We start from the raw sequence: 18,398 nt of genomic DNA on the forward strand, positions 1-18,398 counted from the left end.
CGCTTGTAATCCCAGCACTTTGGGAGGCTGAGCGGGGCAGATCATGAGGTCAGGATTTCGAGACCATCCTGGCCAAACATGGTGAAACCCCCATCTCTACTAAACATATAAAAATTAGCCAGCCGTGGTGGCAGGTGCCTGTAATCCGAGCTACTTGGGAGGCTGAGACAGGAGAATCTCTTGAACCTGGAAAGCAGAGGATGCAGTGAGCCAAGATTGTACCATTGCACTCCAGTCTGGGCAACAAGAGCAAGCAAAACTCTATCTCAAAAATTAGAAAAAAGGACAGTTCAATGGCTTTTAGTATATTGTATTTTTCCTTTTTTGTTGTTGTTTAAAGAAGGTCTCATTTGGTCTCCCAGGCTGGAGTGCAGTGGCACAATCATGGAGTGCATGGCACAATTCAATGGCTTTTAGTATATTGACAGAGGTGTATAACCATCATTACAATTAATTTTACAAAAGTAATTGAGAGTTTAAAGAAAAAAAGACAAAAAAAGAAAATTAATTTTAGAACTTTTTCATAATCACCAAAGAAACCCATTAGTAGTCACTCTTCAACTCCCCCATACCGTCCAGTCCTAGGCAACCACTAATCTATTTTCTTTCTTTTTTTTTTTGAGATGGAGTTTTGTTCTTGTTGCCCAGGCTGGGGTGGCACGTTCTCGGCTCACTGCAACCTCCGCCTCCCGGGCTCAAGCAACTCTCCTGCATCAGCCTCCTGAATAACTGGGACTACAGGCGTCCGCCACCACACCCAGCTAATTTTTGTATTTTTAGTAGAGATGGGGTTTCACAATGTTGGCCAGGATGGTCTCGATCTCCTGACCTTGTGATCTGCCCGCCTCAGCCTACCAAAGTGCTGGGATTACAGGCGTGAACCACCATGCCTGGCCACCACTAATCTATTTTTTTTTTTATTTTTTTATTTTTTTTCGGGGTAGGGTTTCACTCTTGTTGTCCAGGCTGGAGTGCAGTGGCATGATCTCGGCTCACTGCAACCTCTGCCTTCCGATTTCAAGCGATTCTCCTGTCTCAGCCTCCTAAGTAGCTGGGATTACAGGTGCCCACTACCACGCCTGGCTAATCTTTGTATTTTTTTAGTAGAGACGGTGTTTCACCCTGCTCGCCAGTGTAGTCTTGAACTCCTGACCTCGTGATCTGCCTACCTTGGCCTCCCAAAGTGCTGGGATTACAGGTGTGAGCCACTGCAACCGATACCACTAATCTACTTTCCATCTCTATGTGTTTGCCTACTCTGGACATTTCTTTTTTTTTTTTCCTTTTTGAGATGGAGTTTTGCTCTTGTTGCCCAGGCTGGAGTATAATGGCACAATCTCGGCTAACTGCAACCTCTGCCTCTCGGGTTCAGACAATTCTGCCTCAGCCTCCCGAGTAGCTGGGATTACAGGCGCACGCCACCATGCCTGGCTAATTTTGTACTTTTAGTTGAGATGGGGTTTTGCCATGTTGACCAGGCTGGTCTCAAACTTCTGACCTCAGGTGGTCCACCTGCCTTGGCCTCCCAAAGTGCTGGGATTACAGACATGAGCCAATGCGCCCAGCTCTCTGGACATTTCATAAAAATGGAATCATTTAGTAAATATGTGGTCCTTTGTTTCACATTCTTCTTTCACTCAGCACCAAGTGTTTTCAAGAGAACCACCTTTTTCCCCCAAGAAAGCAGAAAAACAGATTGTTTTAAATATAAACAAATCAGTATTTTGGTTTCTAGGGTTTATGTTCTTTAACAGCAATCTGGCTTCCTATTTAAATACTAAACACAGGCGTTCCTCTTCTCCTCTTTCTGCAACCCCATTAAAACAACAGTGAGAAAAAACATTAATAAACCCGCCATAAAGAGAAAATGTGTGGAGAGGCAACTGGCAGACAGGAAGCGTCAATCAATTTTCAGAAAATGGAGAGTGAACGGAAATGAGAGGACACACTGCTTTGAAATCTTGAAATCTTGAGGAGGAGCTGCGGCCTCAGAGGGAGCAGATCTGTCGCAGGGACACTCCAGATCCAGAGATGGCAGGTACTGTGGGGAATGGAGATGGCAACCAGGGAGCAAGACGGGGGACAGGACAAATGCAAGTCCGATGCATGGACCAGCACGGCCCTTCCTTCCCCTCTGCCATCCCAGTACAAAACTACCCATGGCCAGAAAGTCACACCAGGCCAAAATGTTAAAAAGGGGCAGGGTTACTGGGTGCAGTGGCTCACACCTGTAATCTTAGCACTCTGGGAGACCAAGGCATAAAGATTGTTTGAGGCCAGGAACTGAAACCAGCTGGAGCAACAGAGCGAGACTCCGTCTCCATTTCTTTTTTTGTTGTTGTTGAGAGAGGGTCTCACTTGGTCTCTCAGGCTGGAGCGCAGTGGCACAAGCATGGCTCACTGCAGCCTCAACATCCCAGTTTATGCTATCTTCCTGCCTAAGCTCCTCAAGTAGGTGAGACTAGAGGACCAAGCCACAATGCCTAACTTTTTTTTTTTTTTTTGTATTTAGTTAGAGACAGGGTTTGCTTATGTTGCCCAGGCTGGTCTTGAACTCCTGAACTCAAGCAATCCTCCCTCCTCAGCCTCTCAAACTGCTGTCTGTGATTACAGGCATGAGCCAGTGCACCCAGCCTACCCTCTCTATTTCCTTTTTTTTTTTTTTTTAAAGTGAGTCGGATGCAGGGGCTCACACCTGTAATCCCAGCACTTTGGGAGACTGAGGAGGGAGGATTGATTGAGCCCAGAGGTTTGAGACCAGTCTGGGCAACATAGGGAGACCACATCTCTACAAAAAATTAAAAAATCAGTCAGGTATGGTGGCATGCACCTGTGGTCCTAGCTACTCAGGAGGCTGAGGCAGAAGGGTCGCTTGAGCCCAGGAGTTCAAGGCTCAAGGTTACTGTGAGCCATGTTTATGCCACTGCACTCCAACCTGGGTGATATAGTTTGTATGTTGCTCTCTCTGAATCTCATGTTAAACTGTAATCCCCACTGTTGCAGGTAGGACCTGGTGCGAGGTGACTGGATCATGAAGGTGGATTTCTCACAAATGGTTTAATGCCATTCCCTTGGTGCTGTCCCTGTCCAACAGTGAGTTCTCTCAAGAGAAGAGAAGAGAAAGAGGAGGGGAGGGGAAGGAAGGGGAGGGGAGGGAGGAGGGGAGAGAGAGAGGGGAGAGGGGGGAGGCGGAGGGGAGGGGGAGGGGAGGTGGAGGGGGAGGGGGGAGGTGTTGTCCCTGTCCAACAGTGAGTTCTCTCAAGAGAAGAGAAAGAGGAGGGGAGGGGAAGGGAATAAGGAGGGGAGGAAAAGATACCTTCCTTCAGCTGGATGCTGCAAGCTACCATATTGTTCAGGCAAGGAATGAAAACACCTATATCCAAGGCCCGGCATGGCGGCTCATGCCTGTAATCCCAGCACTATGGGAGGCTGAGACAGATGCATCATTGGAGGTCAGGCATTCAAGACCAGCCTGGCCAATATGGCAAAACCCTGTCTCTACTAAAAATACAAAAATTAGCCAGGCGTGGTGGTACATGCCTGTAACCCCAGCTATTCAGGAGGCTAAGGCATGAGAATCGCTTGAACCCAGAGGTGGAGGAGGTTGCAGTGAGCAGAGCTCATGCCACTGCGCTCCAGTCTGGGTGACAGAGCAAGACTGTCTCAAAAAAGAAAAAGAAAAAGAAATGACCTCTATCTAGTCACAGCACCACAGAAATTCAGAACACTGAAGATTCACAGAAGATCCTCAAAGCATCTAGGAAGAAAAAAAAAAATGTATCACCTGTTCAGAAGCAGTAAATATCGAGACTGGCTATTTATTTATTTATTTTTTGAGATTGAGTCTCGCTCTGTCGCCAAGGCTGAAGTGCAGTGGCATGATCTTGGCTCACTGCAACCTCTGCCTCCCAGGTTCAAGCAATTATCCTGTCTCAGCCTCCTGGGTAGCTGGGACTACAGGTGCCCGCCACCACACCCGGCTAATTTTTGTATTTTCAGTAGAGACAGGGTTTCACCATATTGGTCAGGCTGGTCTTGAACTCCTGACCTCAGGTAATCCGTCCCCACCTGGCCTCCCAAAGTGCTGGGATTACAGGCATGAGCCACCATGCCCGGCCCAGACTGGCTACTGACACTCACATCTACAATGCCAGGTGCTAGAATATATGGCTTTGAAAGTTTTGATGGCAAGCAAATTCAGTGCCCAACCAAAGTATCACATGCTATGAGGGCCAGAAAGGGATTTTCAGACATGGAAGGTCTTGGGAAGTTTACCTCCAACATACGCTTTTTTGAAAGCGACTTCAGCATATGGTTCAACAGCACGGCAGACTAAACCAAGGAGAAGATGACATGGAACCCAGGAAAAGGGGGCTTAAACCCAAGAAAGTGTGGAGAAGACCAGTCCCAAAACAAGAGCTGTGTTGAAGTCTCAGGCCAGACTGTAGGAGGATATAGAGCTGTGGGGTAAGGGGAATGGACAGAAGAGAGCAGGATGCAGAGCTTGGAGAAACCTGAGAATGAGGTTTAAAAACCAGTAGAGGATGAAACTAGAGAATACATATGGACTTGACTCCACTGAGAGGCATAGTGTTTTTGCCATGGGACCCACATAGATGATAGCAAAACGTGTATGTTACTGATTTTTCTTTAATGGAGTTTCACTCTTGCTCCCCAGGCTGGAATGCCATGGTGCGATCTTGGCTCACTGCAACCTCCGCCTCCTGGGTTCAAGCAATTCTCCTGCCTCTAGGATTACAGGCATGCGCCACCATGCCTGGCTAATTTTTAGTAGAGATGAGGTTTCATTATGTTGGTCAGTCTGGTCTTGAACTCCTTACCTCAGGTGATCCACCCACTTCAGCCTCCCAAAGTGCTGGGATTACAGGAGTGAGCCATCATACCCGGCCAATTTTTTTTTTTTTTTTGAGACGGAGTCTCGCTCTGTTGCTCAGGCTTGAGTGCAGTGGTACGATCTCAGCTTGCTGCAACCTCCAGGGTTCAAGTGATTTTCCTGCTTCAGTCTCCCGAGTAGCTGGGATTACAGGCGCCCGCCACCATGCCTGGCTAATTTTTGTATTTTTATTAGAGACGGGGTTTCACCATGTTGGCTAGGCTGGTATTGAACTCCTGACCTCAGGTGATCCTCCCGCCTCGGCCTTCCAAAGTGCTGGGATTACAAGCGTAAGCCACTGAGCCCCACCAGAATGTGTATGTTAATCCTTAAACAGTTCTAATCATGTAAGTGCTGTTTATTGGCTTTAAAACTTTAAACAGACAAATCCCCAAAGATGGAGCTGGGGTTGCTGAAGAGAATACAAATGTTATCAACCTAGAGTATTAATGAATTACTGTTTCTCTCCCGATCCTGTTGCATGAATTGAAAGGGTATAATTATCCTAGAAAAGCCTGTGATACCCCTGCATATTGCCCCTCCCCCACCACATCCACTTGAAGCAGCTCAACCAAGTGAGGACCAAGGGAAGAGCAGCAACCTGCCACCCAAGTCATTTCTCACTCCTCCAGGGAGAGCCAAGAAGCAGCAGCTCTCGGGCCTCCAGCTCCTGCTGGTTCACACAATGAGCCAGGGACTCCAGAACTTCAGGAAGGTGGTATAATCATACTCCTCCACCCCTACCTTCATGCCCACATCTCCTAAGAGGCCAATGGTATGGGTTGTCACTATCAGCACTGCCAGGGGCAGGGGGGAACCACTGGTTGCCAATGCTGGGGAGAGCCACCAGAAGGCAACTGTAGTGTCAACAACCACGTGTCAACTTGGAGTGGTCTGGCTCAGCCCATTTCCTCTGAATGGACATCCACTCACCTCTCCGAGAGCCCCTTGTCACCAGCACAGTCATGGCCATCCTCATCAACTGAAGCAGACTATCTTAGCAGATACACTCAAGAAATCCCACCAGGCTAGGCGCGGCGGCTTATACCTATAATCCCAGCACACTAGGAGGCCGAGGCAGGAGGATCATTTGATTTCAGGAGCTCGAGACCAGCCTGGCCAACATGGTGAAACCCCTTCTCTACTAAAAATACAAAAATTAGCTGGGCGTGGCAGCACATCCCTGTAGTCCCAGCTACTCAGGAGGCTAAGGCAGGAGAATCACTTGAACCCAAGAGGCAGTGTTGCAGTGAGACTGAGATCATGCCACTGCACTCCAGCCTGGACAACAGAGCAAGATTGTCTTAAAAAAAAAACAGAAAAGAAAAGAAAGAAAGAAAGAAACCCCAACAGGAGGGACCTTCTGCACCCACCCATCATGCTGCTGCCCTCATAAGGGACCATCTACCTGGAGGGACCTGCAAACCACTCTGGCTACCCACAGACATCCCTATCATCCCACTCATCCTGCTTGGTGAACTCTCTGACACTGCTCACCTCAGGCCTTTCTATACCCATTGCCCAGGGGAAAAGACCTGCTATTGCATATGTGTGTGCGTATGCCTGTGTGCATATTTGTGAAAAAGAATTAAAGTCTCAAATTATTTTAATACTACTAAGCTCTCCCCAGGAAAAGGAAGAAGAGACAAAGAAACAAACAAAATCAGAGGACCAGAATCTACTGTAGCAGGTGTCCTCATGCTGCTGCTCTGGGCAAGAGGGCATGGTCTCCAATCCTCCTTAGGATGGTCACCCTAGTGGATATGCCAGGGACAAACTCTTGGCATTGTAGGAACGTACCCATAACAGAGAAAAAGAGGTTTCTTTGGACCTGGAAGACTTCCCCACATGCTCTAACCATGGTGAGGGAGGGGGAAGCTCCTTTCACTCACTTCCACGTTCTTACCTCTCTAACAACAGCCGAAATCCCAACACTCTGGCCTAGGGATGTCCAACAATCTCAAACACTATCTAAATAAGACTGAATGCTCTTTTGAACAGCTTTGCAAGAAATGAGATGAAAGAAGTTTGGGGAAAAATGTTGGTTCATAAGTTGATTACAAAAAATAAGCTGGAAATTTAATTCTGACACATTCTGCATGAGACGGGAGGAGGGCATGAAGACTATGACATGAGTTGCTTCCACAGATGAGCTGGTAGTGCCACCAGGGCAGTGTCTACCCTCCAGATTTAAAAATAACAGCCACTGGCCAGGCGCAGGGGCTCATGCCTATAATCCCAGCACTTTGGGGAGCACCAAGGGAGGTCAGTGGCTTGAGTTAAGGAGTTCAAGACCAGCCTGGGCAACATAGCGAAACCCCGTCTCTACTAAAAATACAAAAATTAACTGGACATGGTGGCGGGCGCCTGTAATCCCAGCTCCTTGAAAGGCTGAGGTGGGTGGATCACTTGTGCCCAGGAGATCCAGGCTGCAGTGAGCTATGATTGCACCACTGTACTCTAGTCTGGGTGGTAGAGTGAGACCCTGTCTCAAAAAAGAAACCAATTTAAAAAAATAAAATAGGGCCGGGCGCAGTGACATACACCTGTAATCCCAGCACTTTGGGAGGCCAAAGAAGGCTGATCACTTCAGGTCAGGAGCTGGAGACCAGCCTGGCCAATATGGCAAAACCCATCTCTACTAAAAATATAAAAATTAGTTGGGCGTGGTAGTGTACACCGATAATCCCGGCTACTCGGGAAGCTGAGGCAGGAGAATCACTTGAACCCAGGAGGCGGAGGGTGCAGTGAGCCAAGATTTCACCCCTGCACTCCAGCCTGGGCAACAGAGCAAGGCTCTATCTCAAAAAAAAAATAATAAAATGAATAAAATAAAATAACAGCTATTGCATGTAGACAGAAGATTTTTTAAATTGGAGGAATAGGACTGATATAGTTTGAATGCTTGCCCCTCTAAATCTCATGTGGAAAAGTGACACCCCATGCTAGGAGGTATTTGGGTCATGGGGGCAGATCCCTCCTGAATGGCATGGTGCCCTCCCTATGGTAATGGGTGATTTCTCAGTCTATTAGTTCACACGAGAGCTGGCTGTTTAAAAGAGCCTGGCATCTCTCTCCATGTGACACACCTGCTCCCCCTTTGCCTTCTAACACAACTGGACGCTTTCTGAGGCCCTCAACAGAAACAGATGCTGGCTCCATGCTTCTTGTACAGCGTGCAGAACCATAAGCCAAATAGACCTCTTTTCTTTATAATTACCCAGCCTCAGATATTCCTTCATAGCAATGCAAAAAAAACTAATAAAGGGACCAAACTAGTCTCTATAGTTCTCTTTTATGGGGGTCTGATTACAGGGTTCATAAACTTTCTTCATTAGGAATGACAGAAAGGTCAGAATTTTATATCATAAACAATTAGTTTCCAAGCAGTGAAATTTCAAGTAGTTCCTAACAAATTAATCTCATCATAGTGAAGTATTTTATCAGCCTTTATTTCCTATAGATACTTTATAATCTAGCAGTGTAGTAATATTTTTAAGCTGGCATTTGTTAGCATTGAATTTTAAGCATTTTAAAAGTTTTTATGTCATGACTGACTGAAGCCATGACAAATCAAGAAGGTAATAAAATCTCTATTAAATCACTGTTCTATTTACTGTGATGAATAGCCTGATCTTAATAGTGAAACCTTTAGAAACAGTTTATTTCTCAGGTGTGAAAGACTTTGAACAAAATTTCACTCTTTCTGTACCAAAGAACAATAGGGGTTTGATCAAGTAAATGTGCCTATAAAGGATAACTAATTTCTTTTTTCTTTTTTTTTTTTTTTGAGAAGGAGTCTAGCTGTCTGTTGCCCAGGCTGGAGTACAGTGGCATGATCATTGCTCACTGCAACCTCTGCCTCCCGGGTTCAAGCGATTCTCCTGCCTCAGCCTCCCAAGTAGCTGGGATTACAGGCATGTACCACCATGCCCAGCTACTTTTTGTCTTTTTAGTAGAGATGGGGTTTCACCATGTTGGTAAGGCTGGTCTCGTACTTCTGACCTCGTGATCTGCCTGCCTTGGCCTCCCAAAGAGCTAGGATTACAGGTGTGAGCCACTGCGCCCAGCCTTTTTTTTTTTTTTTTAAACCAAGAGTATACAATTTCTATTTATGTTTAAAATCAAATATAATAACCATATCAATTATATGTTAAGAAAGCCATATTTAGGAACCAACTCATTATTCTGAAACCTGGTAAATGAAAGAAAGAAACATATATTCTATCTCTGCTTTATGAGCTATTAAACCCACAAAACTGCACCTACCTCTAGCCAAAAAGAGTCCAATAAGGCCAGCAAAACCAATAACACCAAGTCTCGGAAAAAATCCAGGAGGTGCATTTTGGAGATAGTCATAGCTGTCTACAATAGAATTAGAACAGGAAGCAGTTCCATAAATTTCTCATTAAAAAAACAAAAAGTCTTATACAGTATATAATTTGCATATATCATATTAAAGTGCTTTTCAAACCACATACTCTGCATTCTGCTAGTATACTTCTTTTCAACATACTGTTTTTGTGTGACATATAAACAAGATTTACTATTCACATAGCAAGTGTTCAATTTTCTTTTCTTTTCCTTTTTTTTTTTGAGATGGAGTTTCGCTCTTATCACCCAGGCTGGAGTGCAATGGCATGATCTTGGCTCACTACAACCTCTGCCTCCCCGGTTCAAGTGATTTTCCTGCCTCAGCCTCCCAAGTAGCTGGGATTGCAAGTGCCCGTCACCATGCCCAGCTAATTTTTGTAATTTTAGTAGAGACTGGGTTTCACCTTGTTGCTTAGGGTAGTCTTGAACTCCTGACCTCAGGTGATCCACCCACCTCAGCCTCCCAAAGTGCTGAGATTACAGGTGTGAGCCACCATGCCCAGCGTCAAGTGTCCAATTTTCAAACACTTTTGGTCCAACAACCTACTGACAATGAATTAATATTAAATTACTTTCATATTCCTGAAAGCAATATGAAATCTGAATCAGCAATTTGCATAGAGAGGAATACAAATACAGGGATCCTTCGCTATCTAAACTCTTGTTATGGAAACACAAAAACAGAATTGATTTGGACAAATCTTTGGGCAGATCTATTGCTATCTGAAGCTTTGCTGCTTCCTCTCTGAAACTGAGGAACCAAATACAGGCTGTGAGTGGTGGCTCATTCCTATAAACTCAGCACTTTTCAAGACTGAGGCAGGAGGATCACTTGAGCCCAGGAGTTCAAGGCTGTGGTGAGCTACGATCACGCCACTGCACTCCAGCCTGATAGCCTGAGCCACAGAGCAAGACACAGCCTCTTAAAAAAAAAAAAAAAAAAAAAAAGGCCAGGCATGGTGGCTCACACCTGTAATCCCAGCACTTTGGGCAGTCGAAGTAGGCGGATCAAGAGGTCAGGAGTTTGAGAACAGCCTGACCAACATGGTGAAACCCCATCTCTACTTAAAATACAAAAAAAAAAATTAGCCAGGCATGGTGGCGCACGCCTGTAATCCCAGCTACTCAGGAGGCTAAGACAGGAGAACAGCTTAAACCTGGGAAGCGGAGGTTGCAGTGAGCCAAGATTGCGCCACTGCACTCCAGCCTGGGCAACAGAATGAGACTCTGTCTCAAAAAAAAAAAAAAAAAAAAAAAAAAAACAAGAAATCAGACTCAGAAAAGTAAGTATCATTTGCCATTTGAACTTATTATTCAGTGCTCGCTTCGGCAGCACATATACTGAACTTATTATTCGAACTCAAGAAAAGAATAAATTTGTATAATAAAGGAAACTTATAAGTTCACTCAGGAAATAGCCACTGTTGACCACCATTGATGGTGATAGAATCAATAAAAATATGAGCCTATGCACCACGCCTGAACATGCCTTCTGACTTCATTCATATGATGTCTCCTCTCCTCTCCATGGAGCCAATCTCACCTCTTAAAAGCCAGTTTGAGTCCCATCTCCACAGAAAAGCCTTTCCTAAGCTCATCAGTCCATACCTCTCTCCCTCCTCTAAAGTCCCATCATATTTACTCTCTGTACCATTACTTGGTACCTAATCCTATAGTACCCTGTGCTTAATTATTCAGATATGTATCTGGTGTCTCCCCAGGGAGAACATAAGCTGCTTAACAATGGATTGCTTACACTTCTGTGTTATCTTCTCTCAGTGGTAATAATGGATACTCATTCAATAGATATTTTTTTTTTTTTTGAGACAGAGTCTGTCTCTGTCGCTAAGGCTGGAGTGTAGTGACATGATCTCAGCTCACTGCAACCTCCACCTCCCAGGTTCAAGCAATTCTCCTGCCTCAGCCTCCCGAACAGCTGGGACTACAGGCTCATGCCACCACACCCAGCTAATTTTTTCTATTTTTTGTAGAGATGAGGTTTCACCATGTTAGCCAGGATGGTCTTGATCTCCTGACCTTGTGATCCGCCTGCCTTGGCCTCCCAAAGTGCTGGGATTATAGGTGTGAGCTACCGTGCCTGGCCTCAATAGATAATTATTAAGAATGATGGCCAGATGTGGTGGCTCATACTTGTAATCCCAGCACTTTGGGAGGCCCAGGTGGGAGGACTTGCTTGAGCCCAGGAGTTCAAGACCAGCCTGGGCAACGTGGCAAAACCCTGTCTCGACAACAACAACAACAAAATTAGACAGGTGTGGTGGTGCATATCTGTAGTCCCAGCTACTTGGGAGGCTAAGGTGGGAGGATTGCTTGAGTTCAGGAGGTCAAGGCTGCAGTGAGCTATGATCACGCTACTACACTCCAGCCTAGGTGACTGAGTGAGACCTTGTCTCCAAAGAAAAACAAAAACAAAACAAAAATCACAATGCCAGAAGTTAATGAATACTGGATGAATTAACAAATGAGTTTTAGCTAGATCATGACTTAAATAAGGCCTTCATGTCTCCTTCTCAGTCTCATCTTCAGCACTCCGTATCTGCTTAGGGTTCCTCGAACTCCCAATACCAAGTCATACCTCTAAGCCTGGTCACGCTGTGCCCAGTGTGGAATGCCTGCCTCCAGCAGTCCCTCCAGCAGTGTTGTGGCTAACACTGCTCCTTGAAGATTCATTTCAGAAATCCTTCCCTGACTGCTCTCACCTCCTCAATTTCTATTAAACTAATCTCCTTCCTCTGTACCTTCAATAATGGTCTGTGATCATCTCTGTATTTGCACTAGTATTGAATAATGTATTACACGCATCTCAGTGGTTGTGACCACTGTCTTAACCAACCACAACTTCCAAGGTCTGGCAGAATGATGACTTAAAAAACACACGCAGAACTGAACTAATAAACTGGAAAACTCAGTAATTCTGTCCCCTAATACTAGATACATGCCAGTTTTCCTTTTCCTCGGTTCTTTGGGAAATACGATCATTTTAAATACTACTATAGGACTTGTGTTGTGTTTCCATTAATTACTGTCTGGTCTCTTACTTATTTTGCCTTTAGCCTAGTTTTTACTTTCCATTCTCTAGTCTGGGTCATTTGAGGCCATTTTTTACTTCCCTTTATTTTTGCCTACTAACCCAGTGTTGCTCAATTCTAGATGTGTACACAGAGCAGTTGACAGAGGAACACCCAGATGGCTCTGGTGGGCTGGGCCAAAGTGGATAAATCACAAAGAAAGGGGAAAGAAGACATGTTTTAAGACCGCACAGAGTCTGGGCAACCAAGTGAGATCCTGTCTCTACAAAAAATAGATAAAATTATTTGGGTGTGATGGTGCATGCTTGTAATTCCAGCTACACAGGAAGCTGAGCTGGGAGGATTGCGTGATCCCAGGAGGTCGAGGCTGCAGTGAGCTATGATCACGCCACTGCACTCCAGCCTAGATGACAGAGCAAGATCCTGTCTCAGAAAAGTTTAAACAAGAGACCTCTCAGCCACACATGTACAGATAAAAGACTATATCACGAGTTCTCTAGTTTCCTCATATAAAAATGAAGTTAATAAAGGATCTGTCAGGGTTGTTATGAGGATTAAATTTATATATATATATATATATATATTTCAAATTTTTGTGGGTACATAGTAGGTATATATTTATGGGGTAAACGAGGCATTTTGATTCAGGCATATAATGCAGAATAATCACATCAGGGTAAATGAGTATAAAGTATTTATCATTTTTATGTTACAAGCATCTCAATTGTACTCTTTTAGTTTATTCACAATAACTATAAGAGTATAACTTTAGTTATTTGAAATGTACAATAAATAGGCCAGCATGGTGGCTCACGCCTGTAATCCCAACACTTTGGGAGGCCAAGGTGGGTAGATAACCGAAGGTCAGAAGTTCGAGACCAGTATAATAAATATGGTGAAACCCCATCTCTACTAAAAATACAAAACATTAGGCAGGCGTGGTGGTATATGCCTATAGTCTCAGCTACTTGGGAGTCTGAGACAGGAGAATTGCTTGAACCTAGGAGGCAGAAGCTGCAGTGAGCCAAGATTGTGCCACTGCACTCCAGCCTGGGCAACAGAGCAAGAATCCATCTCAAAAAAATAAAAATAAATAAAAAATAAAATGTACAGTAAAGTACTGTTGACTGCAGTCACCCTATTGTGCTACCAAATACTAGATCTTATTCATTCTAACTATATTTTTGTACTCATTAACCATTCTCACTCCACCCCCAATAAATTGGTATTTTTAAAGCACTTAGAATAGTACCTGACGTTTACGTCTTAAATAAGTGTTTATGAAATTAATAAAATGAAGATGTTACTTATTAACATGACTTAATAATTTAAAGAACCAGTAGGGGGCTGAGAATGGTGGCTCACGTGAAGTCAGGAGTTCGAGACCAGCCTGGCCAGCATGGTGAAACCCTGACTCTACTAAAAATACAAAAAATTAGCTGGGCATGGTGGCACATGCCTGTAGTCCCAGCTACTTGGGAGGCTGAGGCAGGAGAATTGCTTGAACCCAGCAGGTGGAGGTTGCAGTGAGCTGAGATCATGCCACTGCACTCCAGCCTGGGCAACAGAGTGAGACTCTGTCTTTTTGTTAGTAAATCAAAAAAAAAAAAAGGCCAGGCAAGGTGGCTCACACCTGTAATCCTTGCAGTTTGGCAGGCCGAGGTGGGTGGATCACCTGAGGTCAGGAGTTTGAGACCAGCCTGGCCAACATGATGAAAACCTGTCTCTACTAAAAATTTAAAAAATTAGCTGGGCGTGGTGACACATGCCTGCAGTCCCAACTACTCGGGAGGCTGAGGCAGAAGAATCACTTGAACCCAGGAAGCAGAGGTTGCAGTGAGCTGAGATTGCGCCACTGCACTCCAGCCTGGCCAACAAGAGCAAAACTCTATCTCAAAAAAAAAAAAAAAAAAAAAAAAAAAAACCAGTAGGCAACTATTACTATATCTGTCTTCAAATGATAAATTTATCTGATAGTCTCAGAAAGATTAGGACATCAACACAGTATGATGATCCTAGCAAATAAACTGTACTGATGTTTATTTTGTTTCATCATGGAAACAAACCCTTGTAAAAACAAGATTTTGTTTCTGAGATGCCCAATGAGGGGACTGAAATATGATCAACATCTTTATTTATTTACCAGTTCCTGCTTGAGATCAGTCAGAACATAGACTGTGAATCCAGTTTGTGAGTGTATGTGATAAATGGCCCACAAGTGAAAAACAATCAAGGAAAATAAAACCAAATGTAAAAAAATGTAAGAACACTATCAATTATGCAATAAGACCTTTCCCAGGCATATTAGCTCAGCTCTTTCCTGCTTCAAAACTTCTATAGCATCTATTCACTGCAGTGCAAATGAGCTATTCCAATTCTGAAAATCTATTGGTGAATTAGTATGGTGTATTACACTGCGCCTGGAAATGAGTTTTTTTTTTTTTTCTTTTTGCAAACTTCCTCTTCAATGAGTTGTTTTTTTTAAAGCAGTGTATATACTTGCTAGCCCAAGAATCCTAACGATCTTGAAGAGACTTACCTATTTGGGGATACTAGTTGCCTGAAATCTGATGAAAACAACAGCTCCTCTTCCCAGAAAAATCCACAAAGCTCTAAAATTTTGCATATAATTTTAAGGAATCTACAGATTTCTTGGAGCTCATTCATAGAACTCCGATTAAATAAAGAGTTCAATGTTAATGAAGTAGCTGATTATGCCTAATTAAAAATCAACTTACCTAACCCCCATTGAACCAAACTTTGCATCTTGGGCTTAGTTTGGGAGTACGTTTCCTAAAAAGGTAAAAAGAAACTGAATGAAACTATTCACAGGATCCGCTGATTAGAAAGTTAACAGAATAAATATATTTGTCTTTACTGAATAAATTATCATATTATTAACGCTTTTTCAACAAAGAGATACACTGTCTATCTGGGTCTTTTTGTCTGTTTTTTCTACTGTAATCTTCCTTTCATTGCAAATTACTCAGCAGAATGGCTTACTACTGACACAGGAAGCAGATTCCAAGCAGAATGGTTTCAACGACCCAGCCTTTTCACTCTTCTATTAAAATGGAAAAAAGCAGACTAAAAATCAATCCTCTTGATACTTAAGTGGCAAGCTTTTCTCCATGAGATTAAATCTGTCTTTCACATTAACTACTTCCTGATCTGCCATTAATTAGAGCCTACATCTGGAAACTCTCCATTTGAAGAAAGAATGGCCAGCTTTATTGAGTCAAAGAAGCCTATATCCCAAAGCAAATGAGGTGTCAACATTCTCTTAACAACAATTAAAAAGGCTTTGTGGCCAGGCGCGGTGGCTCACGCCTTTAATCCCAACACTTTGGGAGGCTGAGGTGGGTGGATCACCTGAGGTCAGGAGTTAGAGACCAGCCTGACCAATGTGGTAAAATCCCATCTCTACTAAAACTATAGAAATTAGTCAGGCGTGGTGGCACATGCCTATAGTCCCAGCTACTCGGGAGGCTGAGGCAGGAGAATCACTTGAACCCAGAAGGCAGAGGGTGCAATGAGCAGAGATCGAGCTACTGCACGCTAGCCTGCTGGGTGACACAGTGAGACTCCGTCTCAAAAAAAAAAAAAAATAAAAAGACTTTGTACATGAACATCAGATAATCCTAAAGGAAACGAGGGACCCGTTAGAAGGTACTCACCTTCAAGAAGTCTACAGTGAAGACAGGAAGAGATACATGGGTATCAGAAGGCATCAGAACTAGTTGCCATTTGGAAAAGGATTTGTTTTGTATAATTCAGTTCAAGTCAGAACAAGCTATCCTCACCCTTTAAATGGTCTTAAATAATAAATGCCAAATGAGGTGGAAGACCTAAAGAACTGAGTATCATTTCATTAAAATCCATTACTTCATGCCTGTAATCCCAACACTTTGGGAGGCTAAGGCAGGAGGATTGCATGAGGTCAGGAATTTGAGACCAGCCTGGGCAACACAGCAGAGACCCCCATCTCTACAAAAAATAAAAATATTAGCTGGCCATGGTGGTATCTGTCTGTAGTCCAAGCTACTTGGGAGGCTGAGGTGGGCAGATCTCTTGAGCCCAGGAGTTCGAGATCAGCCTGGGCAACATGGTGAAACCTTGTCTCTACCTCCTCCCCTTAAAAAAAGAAAAGAAAACTTCAGATTGATGTCTAGAGTGAATGCTCACTTCTTCTGCCAGCTTAATATTTTTACTATTAAAAAAAAATTAAATGGCCGGGCGCGGTGGCTCAAGCCTGTAATCCCAGCACTTTGGTAGGCCGAGGCGGGTGGATCACGAGGTCAAGAGATCGAGACCAACCTGGTCAACATGGTGAAACCCCGTCTCTACTAAAAAATACAAAAAACTAGCTGGGCATGGTGGCGCGTGCCTGTAATCCCAGCTACTCAGGAGGTTGAGGCAGGAGAATTGCCTGAACCCAGGAGACGGAGGTTGCGGTGAGCCGAGATCGGGCCATTGCACTCCAGCCTGGGTAGCAAGAGTGAAACTCCGTCTCCAGGCTTCAGTTCAAGAGATTCAAAAAAAAAAAAATTAAATTGGTTCTTCTAGAAAAGGGCTAGAAATTGCTGGTATGAAAAAGGAGCCAGGAATCAGAAATATTTATATTCATTAATACTTTGTTCTACCCAGGAAAATTAAACCATTATAATTACAAAAACTATTATAATTATGAGAAAGTTTTTTTGAGACGAAGTCTCGCTCTGTCACCCAGGCTGGAATGCAGTGGTGTGATCCTGGCTCACTGCAACCTCCGTCTCCCGGGTTCAAGAGATTCTCCTGCCTCAGCCTCCCAAGTAGCTGGGATTACAGGCACATGCTACCACTCCTGGCTAACTTTTTATATTTGTAGTAGAGACGGGGTTTCACCATGTTAACCAGGATGGTCTCGATCTCCTGATCTCGTGATCTGCCCACCTCAGCCTCCCAAAGTGTCGGGATTACAGGCATGAGCCACCGCGCCTGGCCAGTTTTTCTATTTAGTAGTAGTGGAAATAAACATGTTGATAACTAATTTATCACCCAAAGAGATATTCTGTGCACTGAGTATCATGCATGGAAGAAAAAATAAAAAATGAAAAGCAATCTTAGGCTGAAAGGTAGAGACTAAGTACTTTTATTACAAAACAGACACACTAGGAATAACAGTAGTCATGCCTACCTGATAAAAAAATATTTGCACAAATATGCTGACTTTAACTACCAGAAGTTTACATAGTACATAGACGGTACATAATAGGTATATACATTTATGGGGTACATGAGATGTGTTGACACAGGCATGCAAAGTGAAATAATCACAACATAGAGAATGGGGTATCCATCCCCTCAAGCGTTTATCCTTAGTGTTACAAACAATCCAATTACCCTCTTTATTTTAAAATGTACAATTAAATTATGGTTGACTGTAGTCACACTGCTGTGCTATCAAACAGGTCTTATCATTCTTGCTATTTTTTTCCCCACCTTCCGTCCAGGTCCCCACTACCCTTCCCAGCCTCTGTCAACCATCTTGGGGCCCTTTATCATGCCTTTTTCCAAAAACATGCAGCCAATATAGACTTTTCTCTATTGACTCTAAACAGAAGTGCGTTCATTCCATTTTTAGAATAGTTGTACCTGACACCAGCTTGTGTATGGCTCACAGTAGTGTCGGAGCTGTGAGATGCTTTCTTCAAGTGGGCTCCTTGACTCCTCCACATACTTCGATTGACCTTTGGGAACTGAGTAGAGTGAAAGCTGTGCATATTAAAACAAAACAAAGATTTAAAAGATGTACTGTTTATGGGATAAATTTATCAACTTTGTAAGTATTTAATATTTCTAATAATTCATGAATTATAGTGACTCTGCAGTCAGGCATGGTGGCTCATGTGTGTAATCCCAGCACTTTGAGAGGCCAAGACAGATGGATCACTTGAGGTCAGGAGTTTAAGACCAGCCTCGGCAACATGGCAAAACCCCCTCTCTACTAAAAATACAAAAATTAGCCGGGTGTGGCGGCACACGCCTGTAATCCCAGCTACTTGGGTGGCTGAGGCAGGAGAATTGTTTAAACCTGGAAG

The 18,398-nt window shown here is 43.8% G+C and overlaps 1 protein-coding gene across 2 annotated transcripts in view; it reads right to left on the minus strand.

The window, feature by feature from the left end:
• The window catches only part of APOO (apolipoprotein O), a 72,907-nt gene that overhangs the window by 24,834 nt on the left and 29,675 nt on the right, over positions 1-18,398 (minus strand). For both annotated transcript variants that reach the window (XM_032286132.1, XM_032286131.1), the window contains exons 3-5: positions 17,953-18,072; positions 15,057-15,111; positions 9,164-9,259 (exon numbers count right to left, since the gene is read on the minus strand). In XM_032286132.1, coding sequence (XP_032142023.1) covers positions 9,164-9,259; positions 15,057-15,111; positions 17,953-18,072 — 271 coding nt within the window. The remainder of the gene's footprint in view (positions 1-9,163; positions 9,260-15,056; positions 15,112-17,952; positions 18,073-18,398) is intronic.

Source organism: Sapajus apella, unplaced genomic scaffold, assembly GCF_009761245.1.
Source record: "Sapajus apella isolate SASKATOON/1434 unplaced genomic scaffold, GSC_monkey_1.0 scaffold17, whole genome shotgun sequence".
NCBI lineage: Eukaryota > Metazoa > Chordata > Mammalia > Primates > Cebidae > Sapajus > Sapajus apella.